At 42.8% G+C, this 14,956-nt stretch overlaps 1 protein-coding gene across 2 annotated transcripts in view; it reads right to left on the bottom strand.

Moving 5' to 3' along the window:
* Positions 1-14,956, bottom strand: part of si:ch211-197e7.1 — a 44,673-nt gene that overhangs the window by 21,173 nt on the left and 8,544 nt on the right. For both annotated transcript variants that reach the window (XM_087245653.1, NM_001444237.1), the window contains 3 exons: positions 6,758-6,842; positions 6,047-6,242; positions 4,173-5,940 (listed from right to left, as the gene is read on the bottom strand). In XM_087245653.1, the coding sequence (XP_087101779.1) occupies positions 4,173-5,940; positions 6,047-6,242; positions 6,758-6,842 (2,049 nt within the window). The remainder of the gene's footprint in view (positions 1-4,172; positions 5,941-6,046; positions 6,243-6,757; positions 6,843-14,956) is intronic.

Below are 14,956 nucleotides of genomic sequence, written 5' to 3'. Positions count from 1 at the left end.
CTCCTCTCACCCATTCCACCCGCATCGGCAGACCACTAGATAGATCGCAGCCAATTTTCAGTAACCCTAAAAAACACAGCTAACATTCAGTCCCGCATCCAATCGTTCACATGATTTACCGTAGCATTCTCATGCTACTCTGATGTCATTTGCTTCGTTATCCTCAAAGGGGATGCAAGCTCAATGATTATCTTGTGATAGTTGCTGAGCTTGCGCTCTCATACGGAGGCTCCCATTTTTATACCTACCACCGCCATTTTACCACTAAGTGCACCATTCGCATTTCACAATGGAACCAGACCCCATCCTGGGGAGCCTTAGACACAAAACTCCATAATAAAGTCTTTCTAGGTTGCCACAATGTATCTTGTGCGGCCTGCCGATCCACCACCCACCTTACTGAATCATGCCCATTCAAAACTTCCGTCCCTTCTCCCCCTTCCCGAACCAGCCTAGCCCAGATCTACCAGTTACGTCCCTTCAAACCAAAACATTCCGCCCCTCCTTTTCTGATCACTGCCCTTCTGTCCCTGCACTGGCTTCAATAGCGTCAAGTGCTGGAGACAGAAATGTCGATTTTTGCATGTTTGCAATTTCTGTGGCAGTGCCCATGCCTGCATAATATGTCCAGTGAAAAAATCTGTAAATAAAAATGCTAGAAAGTAACTATCAACTCATGTGAATGTTTCTCGCCTAAGATCAGAATTGTTCCAACATCCCGATCCTAAATTTTCAGAATTTCTTTTAACGGGTCTGTCTCCAGGTTTTCATCCAGGTGTCATTTGCCTCCCCTCCTGTAGTCTTATTTGTACAAATCTTCAGTCCGCTCTCACCGAACCCGACGTCGTCGATCTTTTGATCATAAAAGAAGTAGATGAAAATTTCATGATTGGCCCTTTCTCCGCACCTCTTTTTAGCGTTTACCGCATTAGTCCTATCGGGTTAGCCACTAGGAAATTTTCCGATAAAAAACACCTAACAATCGACCTTTCCTCCCCGCATAATTCTCCGTTTCCTAGCACCAACAGTCTCATCCCTCTCGGAGAGTTCTCTATGAACTATTACGACATCGACCAAGCTATTTCACTAGTTAAAATTGCGGCGCTTGGATGGCTAAAATGGACATAACATCCGCCTTTAAAATCATGCCCATCCATCCCAACTTTTGGCACCTTTTCGACATTCTTTGGTGAAAAAAATATTATTTTTCCACCCGCCTAACTTTTGGCTGCAGAAGTAGTCCAAAGATTTTCTACATGCTGTCAGAAGCAATTTGCTGGATCCTTTCCAATAACTACAAAATCCCACACCTAATGCATCTAACAGATGATTTTCTAATCATCTCACCACCCGACGCTATCCCAGGCATGCACCTCAGTTCAAAAGTTTTTTGCCGAACTCGGGATTCCCATTGATTCCCATTAGGCTTTAAATTAGACTCTAGCAAATCCATCTCTAGTCCAAGCATCCCTACCAAAAGAGAAAATTGATCGAACGATCCTGGTAGCTTCCTCCCTATTAGACAGCCCGACCTGTTCTAAGCGCAAGCTATTATCAATTCTCGGCCACTTGAATTTCGCAATGCGCATAATTCCCCAAGGCCGCTCGTTCATTTCTCATTTCTCGCGTCCTCAGCTCACGGTCTAGAGGATCAAATATCCATCAATGACAGTAGCCTAATTGAACTCCGTTTATGGATATTATTTCTCAAACAATGGAACGGTCCCTCCTTTTTTTACAGCAACCTAATATCCTCCCCAGCAGACATCAATTTATTCACTGATGCTGCTCAGTCTATCGGATTTGGAGGTTATTACCAAGGACACTGGTTCGCGTCCACTTGGCCACCCCAGCTGTTAGACCTGCCGCAACCACTAAAATCATTGGTGCTATTCAAACTCTAGCCACTAGTCATAACTGCATAACTATGGGGAAAAGAATGGTCAGCTTCCTGCATTATAATTCCCTGTGACAACGAAGCAACTGTTCACTGCATAAATAAAGGCCGTTCAAATTCACTAGCAATAATTCCCCTACTAAGACGCCTAACTTGGATCTCAGCATATGACCAGTTTATTTTAACTGCAAAGCACATTCCTGGGTCCAAAAACCAAATTGCTGATTCTCTCTCTCGTTTTGCCTTCCTGAAATTCAGACATTTGGCACCAGAAGCGGATCAGTTTCCAGTCCAAGTCCCTCCTTATTCAGAGCTGATATTCCCATAGATCATCCTTTAAAAAACCTGCTTGAAGCCTCCCTTGACTTTATCCTTCAAGCAGTGGTGCCTAACCCTGCAGTCATATTTAACAGCATGGAAAAGCTTAAAAACATTCCATGCATGTTATAATATACTGTTTCCCGATTTTTCCCTACTTACCATGTCATCTTACATATCCTACCTCACTATTATCAAAAAACTCCAGATCAATTCCATCAAAGGCTATTTGAGTGAAATTCAATATTTCCACAAACTAATTCACAGTTTCCCTGCACCTCACATAGCTAATTCTCAAACAGCTCTTCTCTTAAAAGGCATACAAAGAACCCGCCCCACACATCAACAACACGCCACAAGCCATAACACTGAAAAACACTCACTTAATGCATATCCACTCTTCGCAAAGGATACAAATCAATCCACACAGCATGTACACTCGATGCCATGTTTATTTTAGCCTTCTTCTTTAAGATTTTTAAGGTGTTAAGAACTCACCATTACATCTGGGTTCAACCCAAACTTTCATCCCATCATTTCCGATCTAGTAACACTGGATAACGAAACCATTTCTTTCCTCATTAAACAAGCAAAAGTTATCAAGTAAAACAAGGCCATTAAATCTACATTTTCAACCTTCAATCACATATTTGTCCATACCAAACATTGCTAGCATTTTCACAAATTCGGAAATCACAAGCCACTTCCCTATCAGACCCTCTCTTCACAGACGATAACAATCGCCCAGTCACTCGTTTTTGGTTCCAAAAGCATGTTAAATGAGTCCTAATTAAGTCTGGCTTCCCAGCCAACAATTTCTCCAGCCATTCCTTCAGAATAGGCGCAGGTACCACCGCAGCACCAAATGGTCTATCAGAGCAGCAGATTCAAACACTAGGACGCTGGTCCTCACAGGCCTTTAAGTGGTACATTCGATCTTACCGCTTTCACATTAGAAGAGCCCATCAAACCCTTATTCAAAAACCCCACTAAGATAAATTTTACATCCATTACAGCCCATCCCACCACATCTCACAACACATTCCGTCAATGATAATTCAGAAGGCACTTCATTCAAAACACACTTTGCATACTAAAATTTATTATTGCTAGTACAGTGTCCGCTACCACTGGAGTTTAATAATTTATTACCCACACCTTATTATTATTATGCACCACCACTGCTAGTGCAGTGACCGCTCCTGAGGGAGACGCACACTTTATTACACACTACTGCAAGCGCAGTGATCACTCCTACCGGAGACATACACCTTACTATGCACCACTGCTAGTGCAGTGACCGCTCCTACAGGAGACGTACACCTTATTTTGCACCACTGCTAGTGCAGTGACCGCTCCTACAGGAGACGTACACCTTTTTTTGCACCACTGCTAGTAAGGGAACGCTCCTACAGAAGACGTTCACCTTATTTTGCACCCCTGCTAGTGCAGTGACCGCTCCTACATGAGACGCACACCTTATTTTGCACCACTGCTAGCGCAGTGACCGCTCCTACGGGAGACGTACACCTTATAATTATGCACCACTGCAAGAGCAGTGACAGCTACTACGGGAGACATACACGCTATTATTATGCCCCACTGCAAGAGTAGTGTAGTGAAGTCTGGATGGATGGCATAACAGTAGCAAAACGTATGTGTTTTCAAACTAAAATGCATTAGTGTAAACCGGGCCTTAGAAAGGTTTATTACCACTTGAGGTTGAGTAAACGAGTAAATTTACATTTTTGGGTAAACTATCACTTAAACAACCACTGCCAATACATTCATTTGAATGTTATTAAAAACAATCTGAAATATTAAAATATAAACAATTATTCACTGTATTTTGAAGTGCCAACAATATTTAATATTGTGGGTGTTCATTAAAATGATATATTGTGTTATGTATTATCAGTAAATGTTTAATTTGTTAGATGAAAGGACTTTGACTTACAGAGCTTTTTTGGAGGTTTTGATGACTGCTGATAGTCTGATGAGACACTCGTCTGATCTCTGGAATTTCCGAAGCTCAAACTCCTCCAGCTCCTCCTCTGAGGTCAACAACATAAAGACCAGAGCAGACCACTGGGCAGGTGAAAGGCGAGCAGATGACAGACTTCCTCTACTGAGGTGAGACTGAATCTCTTTCAGCAGAGTTTGGTCATTCAGTTCATTCAGACAGTAGAACAGATTTATGGATCTCTCTGGAGACAGATTCCCTTCAAGTTTCTGCTTGATGTAGGCAATTATTTTCTTTTTGCTCTCGTCTCTGTCATCCTGCTGTGTCAACAGGCCTCGTAAGAGTTGTCGATTGGACTGGAGTGACAGACCGAGAAGGAAGCGAAGGTAAAGGTCCAGATGTCCATTCTCATTTTCCAGAGCCTTGTCCACTGCAGTCTTCAGCAAGTTAATCATGGACTCATTTCTGCTTTTTTCAGCTTGTTTCTTGTTGTTGTCTAGAATTAGATGTTGATAAAGGGCTGCAATGAACTCCTGAATGCTCAAGTGAAGAAAGCAGTACATGGTACCAAGAATGATTCCTGTCTCCTTTTTAAAGATCTGGGTACACATGCCTGAGTACACCGATGCCTTATAGACGTCAATGCCACAGTCTTTCAGATCGCTCTCATAGAAGATCACATTGTTTCTTTCTAGCTGCTGGAAGGCCAGTTTCCCCAGTGAAAGGATGAGCTTTGGATCCCAGGAGACATCAGCTGTGTTTTCTCCATCATACTTTCTTCTGCTCTGCTGGATCTGAAAGCGGAGAAAGTGTGTGTACATCTGTGTCAGAGTCTTGGGTGATTCCTGCAGTGTTTCAGCATGAGCCCTGTGTTTCAGTTTCAGTATGTTCTGGAGAACAGTGGCTGAAATCCAGCAGAAAACTGGGATGTGGCACATAATAAAGAGAATCTTTGACTGTTTAATGTGATCAATGATTTCTCTGGCCTGATTCTGATCTGTGAGTCTCTTTCTGAAGTACTCCTCCTTTTGGGCATCATTGAATCCTCGTATCTCTGTCAGCCGGTCGATACAGTCAGCAGGAATCTTATTGGCAGCTGCTGGTCTGCTGGTGATCCAGATGAGAGCAGAAGGAAGCAGGTTTCCCTTGATGAGGTTTGTCAGGAGAACATCCAGAGAGACTGCTGAAGATACATCACGACAAGTCTTATTACCAGCAAAGTTCAGAGGAAGACGACATTCATCCAATCCATCAAGGATGAACAGGACTTTGAATCGTGTGCTTCTTGTAAGGTTCAGTCCTTTAGTCTCTGGGAAAAACTGAGTTATGAGGTCTTTTAAACTTTGTCTTTCTTTCTCCTTTAAATTCATCTCTCTGAATGGAAGAGGAAATATGAAGCTGATGTCTTGATTTTCTTTTCCTTCAGCCCAATCCAGAACAAACTTTTGCACAGAGACTGATTTCCCGATGCCAGCAACTCCTTTTGTCAGGACAGTTCTGATCTGCTCATCTTGTTCAGCTGCTTCAAACAAATGTTTGCATTCAACCTGTGTCTCTAGTGACTGATGACGTCTGGAAGCAGCTTCAAGCTGTCTGATCTCATGTTCATTGTTGACCTGTTCACTCGCACCCTGAGTGATATAGAGATCTGTGTAGATGTTATTCAGAAGTGTGGAGTCTCCTTGCTGAGCAATTCCTTCAAACACACTTTGATATTTCTTCTTCAGGCTACATTGAAACTGATTGATGGAGAACAGCTCATCTAAACACAGGAGCAAAGAAAGAGAGAGATTTAGTCTTGACTTTTCCACCTTATATATTTACATATTTGTAAGTGCCAGTCTGACACATGGCCATGAGTCTCTTACCCTGGAGAGTATCAGCAGCTTGATCTTGCTTTATCTCTCTAAGGAAAAAGAGTGTGAGATCAAGAGCTGCTTCTGTGATTCTGCTTCTGTTCTCATTATAGTCCTTTACAAACTCTTGTCTGTTTTCTTCTTGTAAGATTTTTTTAAACTTTTCCATTTCATTCTTCAGAAATCTGAACATTTTGCTCTCAAGATTCTATGAGTGAAGAAAACATTCATTCACACACAGCTGTACATCCTCAAAAATTGTACATTTATTATAATACATTATACTATGTTTGTTGAACCCTTGAACTCTGATTAACTGGCAAATATTCAAAGGTTATTTTCAGATAAACACACAACAAAAGTACATCCAGACAGGTTTCAAGCAGATTACACTTCCATATCACTAAACTAAATGATTTCAGATATTTCACAGATAACAGCCAAAAATCACATCAAAACACAACAGAAGGCTTTGGGTAAGATGTGTGAGAAGCTTTCTTACACACCGGAGCAGTTTTAGGACAAAAAGCTAACATGGTGAGATGGAATAATAGACTCTAAATTAATAAGTCAATTATGCCTTACTAAACAAATACATTTTAATTCTTAAAAGTAAATGTCAAGAAAAATTAAATGTGTTTCAGAAGCAGGATCTTTTTCAATTACCATTTTGTCTGTAATAATAAGAATTTTAATTATGATTCAAAATAAGTTTTTTTCCACCTGGAAGATCGACTGGAGATTGTCTGTGAAACTCTTGTGGTTCCTGTGAGTCTCCTGTCCTGAATCTGGTAACTCATGTTCAACACTGTAAACAGATAAAACTAGTGTAATAATACATTTAGAGGCAAACACATACAGACATATCTTACAAACACTGAAAATAATAAATGTTCTGTAGTGCTCATAATAAGGCACAGTGGACAGATTTGTTACTTGTGTAATTTGTTACATATTTAAAAAAAAAAAAAAGAAAACTTTTTTTAGATGGAAATATTTTAGAAAGAAATATTTAATTTGAAGTTTATTTTTACAAACCTTTAAACTGCAATACAGTACAGTTATTTTCCAATAGCTTATTTTCCACAAATTTGAGAAATGTATACAGGTTTAAAAATGTCATGAAGGTGAGTAAATAATGAATTTTAAATTTGCAGTTAAACCATATTATGTTCAATACAGTCCATTTGTAAAACTGCAGTGTGTAGAATTGACCTATTACTAGTGGTTGAACTAGGTATTGGAGTTCTAATTCAAAATATTGGAGAATAGCAGGTTGCCAGATTGAAGACACAAACACAAGCGAGTGTGCCTAAAGGGTGATTTATACTTCTGTGTCAAGCACATGTGTATGGTCCGGAGCAGCCTTCATGTGGTTGCATACCCCTCACCGTGGCTGATGCCGACGCTGATGCTGTCACGGTTGCAGGTTGTGCGTACTTCCTGGTGTGTCATGTGGTTTTGTTTTGCCCCTGATCAGCTGTGCTGATCATTAGTTTCAGCTGGAGATAATTATCTGTCCTACACATGTGTGTGGTGTTCTTTGTATCTTGTCAGTTAGTTATGGTTCATTGTGTTTTGTGTCTCGTCAGGACACGTCAGGTTTATCGGGTCTGCCAGATGTTCCTGAGAGCTACACTGATCTGTACTTCATCATTCTTCTTTACAGCTCCGCATCTATTTTTCTGCTTCTGTCTATTTTTGTTTGAACTGTCTGTCACTCACCAGTCATTAAAGACCTTGTATCTTGGATCCTTTTTGTTGTTGCTTTTTCAAGGAGCGTGACAGATGCGCACCTCGTGATGTCTTGATGACGCATTGAGTTTGAGCTACTTGTACATTAAGGTAGCGTTCAGAATAAAAAAAAACATCCATAAAGAAACACGATCCAGAAGAACATAAAAACTTTTTTTAAAAAAAAGCATTTCAGAAGTGTTATTGCAGAGCAACACAAACAGCATGCAGGAGTATAAATGCACGGCTATGTGCAAGGCAGGGACCGTGGGTCATGGTGGTCACTTGACACAGAAGTATAAGCTTTAGGCTTAGGCTTTCACTGTAAGCTACTCAGATATTGTTTACTTTGCAATATTTATATAATTTGCTTCATGGCTGAAATTATTAGTTTTTCATCAAAGTAACCCAGTATGCTGAACTAAAATTGGATAAACTGGCAGTTACATGGACCATATGCTAGACCATTAACTGACTTGCACATTGTTTTTCAGATAAACAAGTATGTCCACTTAGCACGTTTCTTATATATCTGCAAAAAAAACATATTATTTTTCAATTTTAGAAGATTTAATTCCTTAAATGCAGCCAATTTTTTTTTAATTAAGCACAAGATAATTCTTAGCTCTAGGTCTGGTTGATCAGGTCTGCTAAACAGACTAGTAGCTTTGTCATTGGGTGTGTTTCTATTAGGGCTGTAACGATACACGATATGAAATCGAAATCGCAAAACTCAGATCTACGATCCTGTGTCGTGGTGTGATAAGGGAGAATCGCGACACCCCGTGACTGCCTTAACAATAACGTCACGCGTGCCTGCAAAAGTTGAGGTAGTTTAAGAAGAACGTGAGGAAACACTTTTTTTCATTCGACATTTCGAGCACTGCTCCATTTAAGCCCACGCAATCTGCGTTTAGCCGCGGGAGAGCTCGCACGGAGCTCTTAGTAAGGGACCTTCTGAATGTGTCAGGAATATCAAAAACAAAACCAACTTAACCCCTCTTGACAACAGACAACAGCAGAGACATTGCCAATGCTGTCAAAGCGGCCGGGTTTTCACCGCTACCATGCTTTGCTCACACTGTTAATGTGGCTGCGAAGAGAGGGGTGGGCGTTTACCAGATGCCCCGACTCCGCAGAGTAAGGAAAGTTGTCACGTTTTTTCACTGCAATGTTGACATGGTGTTTCTGAAGAATTTTCAACTCCCTTAAATCAAACGAGTTTGGTATTGTAACGCCGGGGAGTGACACCAACAACAGAAGGTAGGATCCAATATGCAGGTTTTATTCACAGTCAGGCAAGCAGTGGTCAATACGGGAGCAAACAGATATATGTAGACAATCCAGAATCGTAGTCAGTAAACAGGCAATAGGTCGTAAGGCAGGCGGCTAAACAGGATGACAAGGATAAACAGGACTAAGAACAAAACACGGGAAAACAAGACCAGGATAACGCGTTGTAATGTCACCTTACAGATAAACAAGACTCGGCAAACTGAAGGGGTGAATGTGTGGCTTAAATAGTGTGTGTTAATCAGTCTCTGAAAGTCCTCAGGTGTGCAAATGTAATCAAGCTAGATGAGTGAGCAGGTGTGTGGGCGAAGAGCATGTATGAAGTTGTAGTCCAGGAAAAGTGTAGTTCTAAGTGTATGTGTGTTTGCCAGCGACATCTGGTGTTGTTCGCTGGTGAACATGACAGAGCCCCCCCTCTAAGGAGTGGCTTCCAGACACTCCTAATACTGTTCAGGCGGGAGGTGGAGCGGAGGCCGAACTGGGGGAGGGATGGAGGGCCAGGACCATGCAGCGGGGGCAGGACTGGAGCATGGAGCTGCGGAGGGCCTGGAGCGTGGAGCTGCGGAGGGCCTGGAGCGTGGAGCTGCGGAGGGCCTGGAGCGTGGAGCTGCGGAGGGCCTGGAGCGTGGAGCAGCGGAGGGCCTGGAGCGTGGAGCTGCATTGGCCCTGGATCATGAGGCTGTGGCCATTGAGGAAGCTTAGGAGGCGACCATTCAGGGAGCTCAGGTGGCGGCGGCCATTCAGGAAGCTCAGGTGGCGGCGGCCATTCAGGAAGCTCAGGTGGCGGCGGCCATTCAGGAAGCTCAGGTGATGGCGGCCATTCAGGAAGCTCAGGTGGCGGCGGCCATTCAGGAAGCTCAGGTGGCGGCGGCCATTCAGGAAGCTCAGGTGGCGGCGGCCATTCAGGAAGCTCAGGTGGCGGCGGCCATTCAGGAAGCTCAGGAGGCGGCGGCCATTCAGGAAGCTCAGGAGGCGGCGGCCATTCAGGGAGCTCAGGAGGCGGCGGCCATTCAGGAGGTTCAGGTGGCAGCGGCTCTGGAAGGTCTGGCAGCTCTGGAGGGTCTGGCAGCTCTGGAGGGTCTGGCAGCTCTGGAGGGTCTGGCAGCTCTGGAGGGTCTGGCAGCTCTGGAGGGTCTGGCAGCACTGGAGGGTCTGGCAGCACTGGAGGATCTGGCAGCACTGGAGGGTCTGGCAGCACTGGAGGATCTGGCAGCACTGGAGGGTCTGGCAGCACTGGAGGTGGCGGTGGCAGCTCTGGAGGGTCTGACAGCACTGGATGGTCTGGCAGCACTGGAGGGTCTGGCAGCACTGGAGGTGGCAGTGGCAGCTCTGGAGGTGGCAGTGGCAGCTCTGGCAGTAACAGCTCTGGTGGTGGCAGCTCTGGCAGTAACAGTTCTGGTGGTGGCATCAGCTCTTGTAACTCAGGTGGTGGTGGCCATTCTGGTGGCTCAGGTGATGGTATTTCAGGAACTGAAACAGGAACTATGGCAGGAACGGACAAGGAACAGGAAACCATCTTGTGAGCAGGTGGCAGATTGGCGCTTACCACATTGTGAGCTGGAGGGCTGGTTGTGACCACATTGTGAGCTGGAGGACTGGAGTCGGCCATCTTGTGAGCTGGAGGACTGGAGTCTGCCATCTTGTGAGCTGGAGGACTGGAGTCGGCCATCTTGTGAGCTGGAGGACTGGAGTCGGCCATCTTGTGAGCTGGAGGACTGGAGTCGTCCATCTTGTGAGCTGGAGGACTGGAGTCGGCCATCTTGTGAGCTGGAGGACTGGAGTCGGCCATCTTGTGAGCTGGAGGACTGGAGTCGGCCATCTTGTGAGCTGGAGGACTGGAGTCGGCCATCTTGTGAGCTGGAGGACTGGAGTTGGCCATCTTGTGAGCTGGAGGACTGGAGTTGGCCATCTTGTGAGCTGGAGGACTGGAGTCGGCCATCTTGTGAGCTGGAGGACTGGAGTCGGCCATCTTGTGAGCTGGAGGACTGGAGTCGGCCATCTTGTGAGCTGGAGGACTGGAGTCGGCCATCTTGTAAGCTGGGAGTGTGGTGATGGAATGAGCAGCAAGCCCCGTTGCCAGCGGGTCTTGCTGTCCTTTGCCCCCCCCCCAAAAATATTTAGGGGTGTCCTCCACCTCTCCTACAGTGAAGGGGGACCCACTCATTTGAAGTGCAAGATCAATATAACCTTCTAGAGTCCCGTGGGGGTCATGCAAAGGCATTGTGGAATATAGGGGCTCAGAAAGTCCTCCACGAAAGAATATCATCAAACATAACTCACTCATGGATGTTATGTGTGCCAGTTCGATGAATTCCTCCACGTACTCCTCAATGGACCGTGCTTCCTGACGCAGACGCATGATTGCAATACCCACTGGATCCATGTTGTGGCCGAGTCTTCTGTAACGCCGGGGAGTGACACCAACAACAGAAGGTAGGATCCAATATGCAGGTTTTATTCACAGTCAGGCAAGCAGTGGTCAATACGGGAGCAAACAGATATATGTAGACAATCCAGAATCGTAGTCAGTAAACAGGCAATAGGTCGTAAGGCAGGCGGCTAAACAGGATGACAAGGATAAACAGGACTAAGAACAAAACACGGGAAAACAAGACCAGGATAACGCGTTGTAATGTCACCTTACAGATAAACAAGACTCGGCAAACTGAAGGGGTGAATGTGTGGCTTAAATAGTGTGTGTTAATCAGTCTCTGAAAGTCCTCAGGTGTGCAAATGTAATCAAGCTAGATGAATGAGCAGGTGTGTGGGCGAAGAGCATGTATGAAGTTGTAGTCCAGGAAAAGTGTAGTTCTAAGTGTATGTGTGTTTGCCAGCGACATCTGGTGTTGTTCGCTGGTGAACATGACAGGTATTCTTGAAAGAAATAAGTTTTTTATTTGTTTAATGTTTACTTGACTTGTGGTTTGCAGCACAGGCACTTTTCTGTAACCGTGCTGTGCTCTTTCTGTTTGAACCTTTGGAAGTGCTGACTGACAGGTGCGCGATGCGTGAGGTCAGGAAACACGACGAAGCTTTCAGTTAAGATGAACACAGTTTCTATAGTTATACTTTATTTAGAGATAAAGGTATATGGCTCTGCATATAATCACTCTATCTTGCTGGAGTTTATAGCCGTTTCGCTTTACTTCAGGACGCATTAATGCCGCTCTGAAGGTCTAATCGCTGTTTTAAGTTATCCAGAGCTGTATGAATGTACAAATCTTGAATATTACAATAGTATTAAATATTACAATTGTAACAACACAAACAGCAACACTTTTGCACAATCGATACCCAGCTGATTCAGTCGTTTCATAAGAGGACCGCGCCTCTTCTTTTTTCCTTGTCAACATAAAGGCAGTGAGATGCGCCTTATTTTCGGCCCCTTGTTCAACTGCAAGGCATAGGCCTACTTAATTTGCAGGACGATAACGGATTATTGTGCCTACAGACACATTTGCCAATAAATGCATATTTTCCGTGAAGCGAGCAATTTAAGTCAGCTATTTTTATTTGACGGAAGAAAAAACATGATTGGAAAAAAACAGCCTATGTCGGTTGTTAAGAAGAATCAGTCAGTATTTTTGTTTTGTAATATAAATTAATTATTTAAGTGAAAATAATTTAGGGCAGTCCTATTTATTTTATTCATTTTATTTATTCTGCTCTTCTGTGCTTAACACTGCAGGTGCGTGAAGATGCTCTGTTTTTCTGTTCTGTTATTAATATATAAATATAAAAATAAATCAGTATTTTGAAATGCAATATTTAATGTGTCAGACAAAAAATAGACACGTCAATTTATTTAATATAAAATTAATAGTAATCTGACCAATTAACCCTTAATAAGCGATTAATGAGCGGTGGTTGTCATTTAGCAAAATTAACGAAATGAGCATCCCTAGTAGCCATTTAATTTACTTGTTCTATGTAAGAGAACTTGATTGAAAAATAATTTTCAACATGCTTGAACCATCTACACAATGGAGTTTAGTTCTGTTTGGTTTTTCGACAGTATTTTGTTACAAAGAAAACAGTGATATAGCTTTGGCTATTTATTTATTTTATACATGGCTATTTATATTATTAATAATTTGCATAGTTAATATTGTTCTTTGATGTTCAGTTTAAAAAGATTTTTCAAATGTTATTTATTAAAAAAAAAGTTTTACAAATCTTTTTTTTCCCACCCCCCACAAAAAATAAATAAATAAATAAATAAAAAATTGTGATACGAATCGAATCGTGGGTCAAAAATCGTGATACGAACCGAATTGTGGGTTTGGTGTATCGTTACAGCTCTACTTTCTATCCAAAGATGCGACCTAGACTTATGAGTAACCCTGGAATATAGCATAAAAATATGCGCAAATAAAGCAGTGTTTCCATCCAATCAGTCAAAGTGAGCAAAATCTTCACTCTTCCTGCTAGAATTGCACAAATATCAGACAGAAAAATGTAGTTGAGTGCATTGGGGTTTACCACTGTGGTGTTTTTTCTTCTCTAATAACTGAGTTGTGCCTGATGATTGTGAAAATGAACTGTCCACCAAACACCAAATTCAGTATCTCAGAAAATGAGAATATTGTGAAAAGGTTCATCATTGAAAACACTTGGTTCCACACTGTAATCAGCCAATTAACCCAAAACCCCTGCAAAGCCCTTTAAATGGTCTCTCAGTCTAGTTCTGTAGGCTACACAATCATAGGGGAGACGGCTGATTTGACAGTTGTAAAAAAGGTAACCATTGACACCTTGCACACAGAGGGCAAGACACAAAACGTCATTGCAAAAGAGGCTGGCTGTTCAGAGAGCTCTGTGTCCAGGCACATTAATAGAGAGGTGAGGGGAAAGAACAGATGTACAAAAATGTGAAGCAATAGGGATAACCACAGCCTGGAGAGAAACTGCAGCTGGAGCCAGTGCTTCAAGAACCCCTACGCACAGACATCTGCAAAACGTTGGTTTCAGCTGTTGCATTTCTCATTGTCAAGCCACTCTCGAACAACAGACAGCGTCGGATGTGTCTTGCCTGGGGTAAATTTAGCATTTCCTTTGAAAACCAGGGTTCCAGAGTCTGGAGAAAGAGAGGAGTGGCACACAATCCACAGGGGTTGCTTGAGGTCCAGTGTAAAGTTTCCACAGTCAGTGATGGTTTGGAGTGCCATGTCATCTACTGGTGTTGCTCCACTGTGTTTTCTGAGTTCCAAGGTCAATGCAGCTCTATACCAGGACATTTAAGAGTACTTCATGCTTCCTGCTGCTGAGCAGCTCTATGGAGATGCAGATTTCATTTTCCAACAGGACATGACACCTGCGCACAGTGCCAAAGCTACCAGTAACTGGTTCAAGGACCATGGTATCCCTGTTCTCAATTGGCCACCAAACTCACCTGACCTTAACCTCGTTGAAAATCTATGGGGTATTGTAAAGAGAAAGATGTGATATGCCAGAGCCAACAATGCAGAAGAGCTAAAGGCCACTATCAGAACAACCCGGACTCTCAGAACACCTAAGCAGTGCATAACACAGACTGATCCACTCTGTGCCAAACCGAATAGCTGCAGTCATTCAGGCTAAAGGAGCCCACACTTAGTATTGAGTACTGTGCATGCTCATACTGTTCATCAAGATTTCAAAAAATCTTTTCTTTGTATTGGTATAGAAGTTAAATAATTTGGGTTTGTTTATTATGTGTAATCAAAAAGAAAATAAATAAACACTTGAAATATGTCAGTCTTTGTGGAATAAATGTGTACATTATACAAGTTTCACTTCTTAAATGGAGTTAGTGAAATAAATGAACTTTTGATGATATTCTAATTATATGAGCAGCACCTGTATTCTATTTCAGCAATAGTATTTATGACATTAAATATTTAGTATGTATTTTGG

Source organism: Danio rerio, chromosome 4, assembly GCF_052040795.2.
Source record: "Danio rerio strain M-AB ecotype USA chromosome 4, GRCz13ab, whole genome shotgun sequence".
Lineage (NCBI taxonomy): Eukaryota > Metazoa > Chordata > Actinopteri > Cypriniformes > Danionidae > Danio > Danio rerio.
The sequence above is the reverse complement of the archived record's forward strand: the minus strand, read 5'-3'. Positions and strand labels throughout refer to the sequence as shown.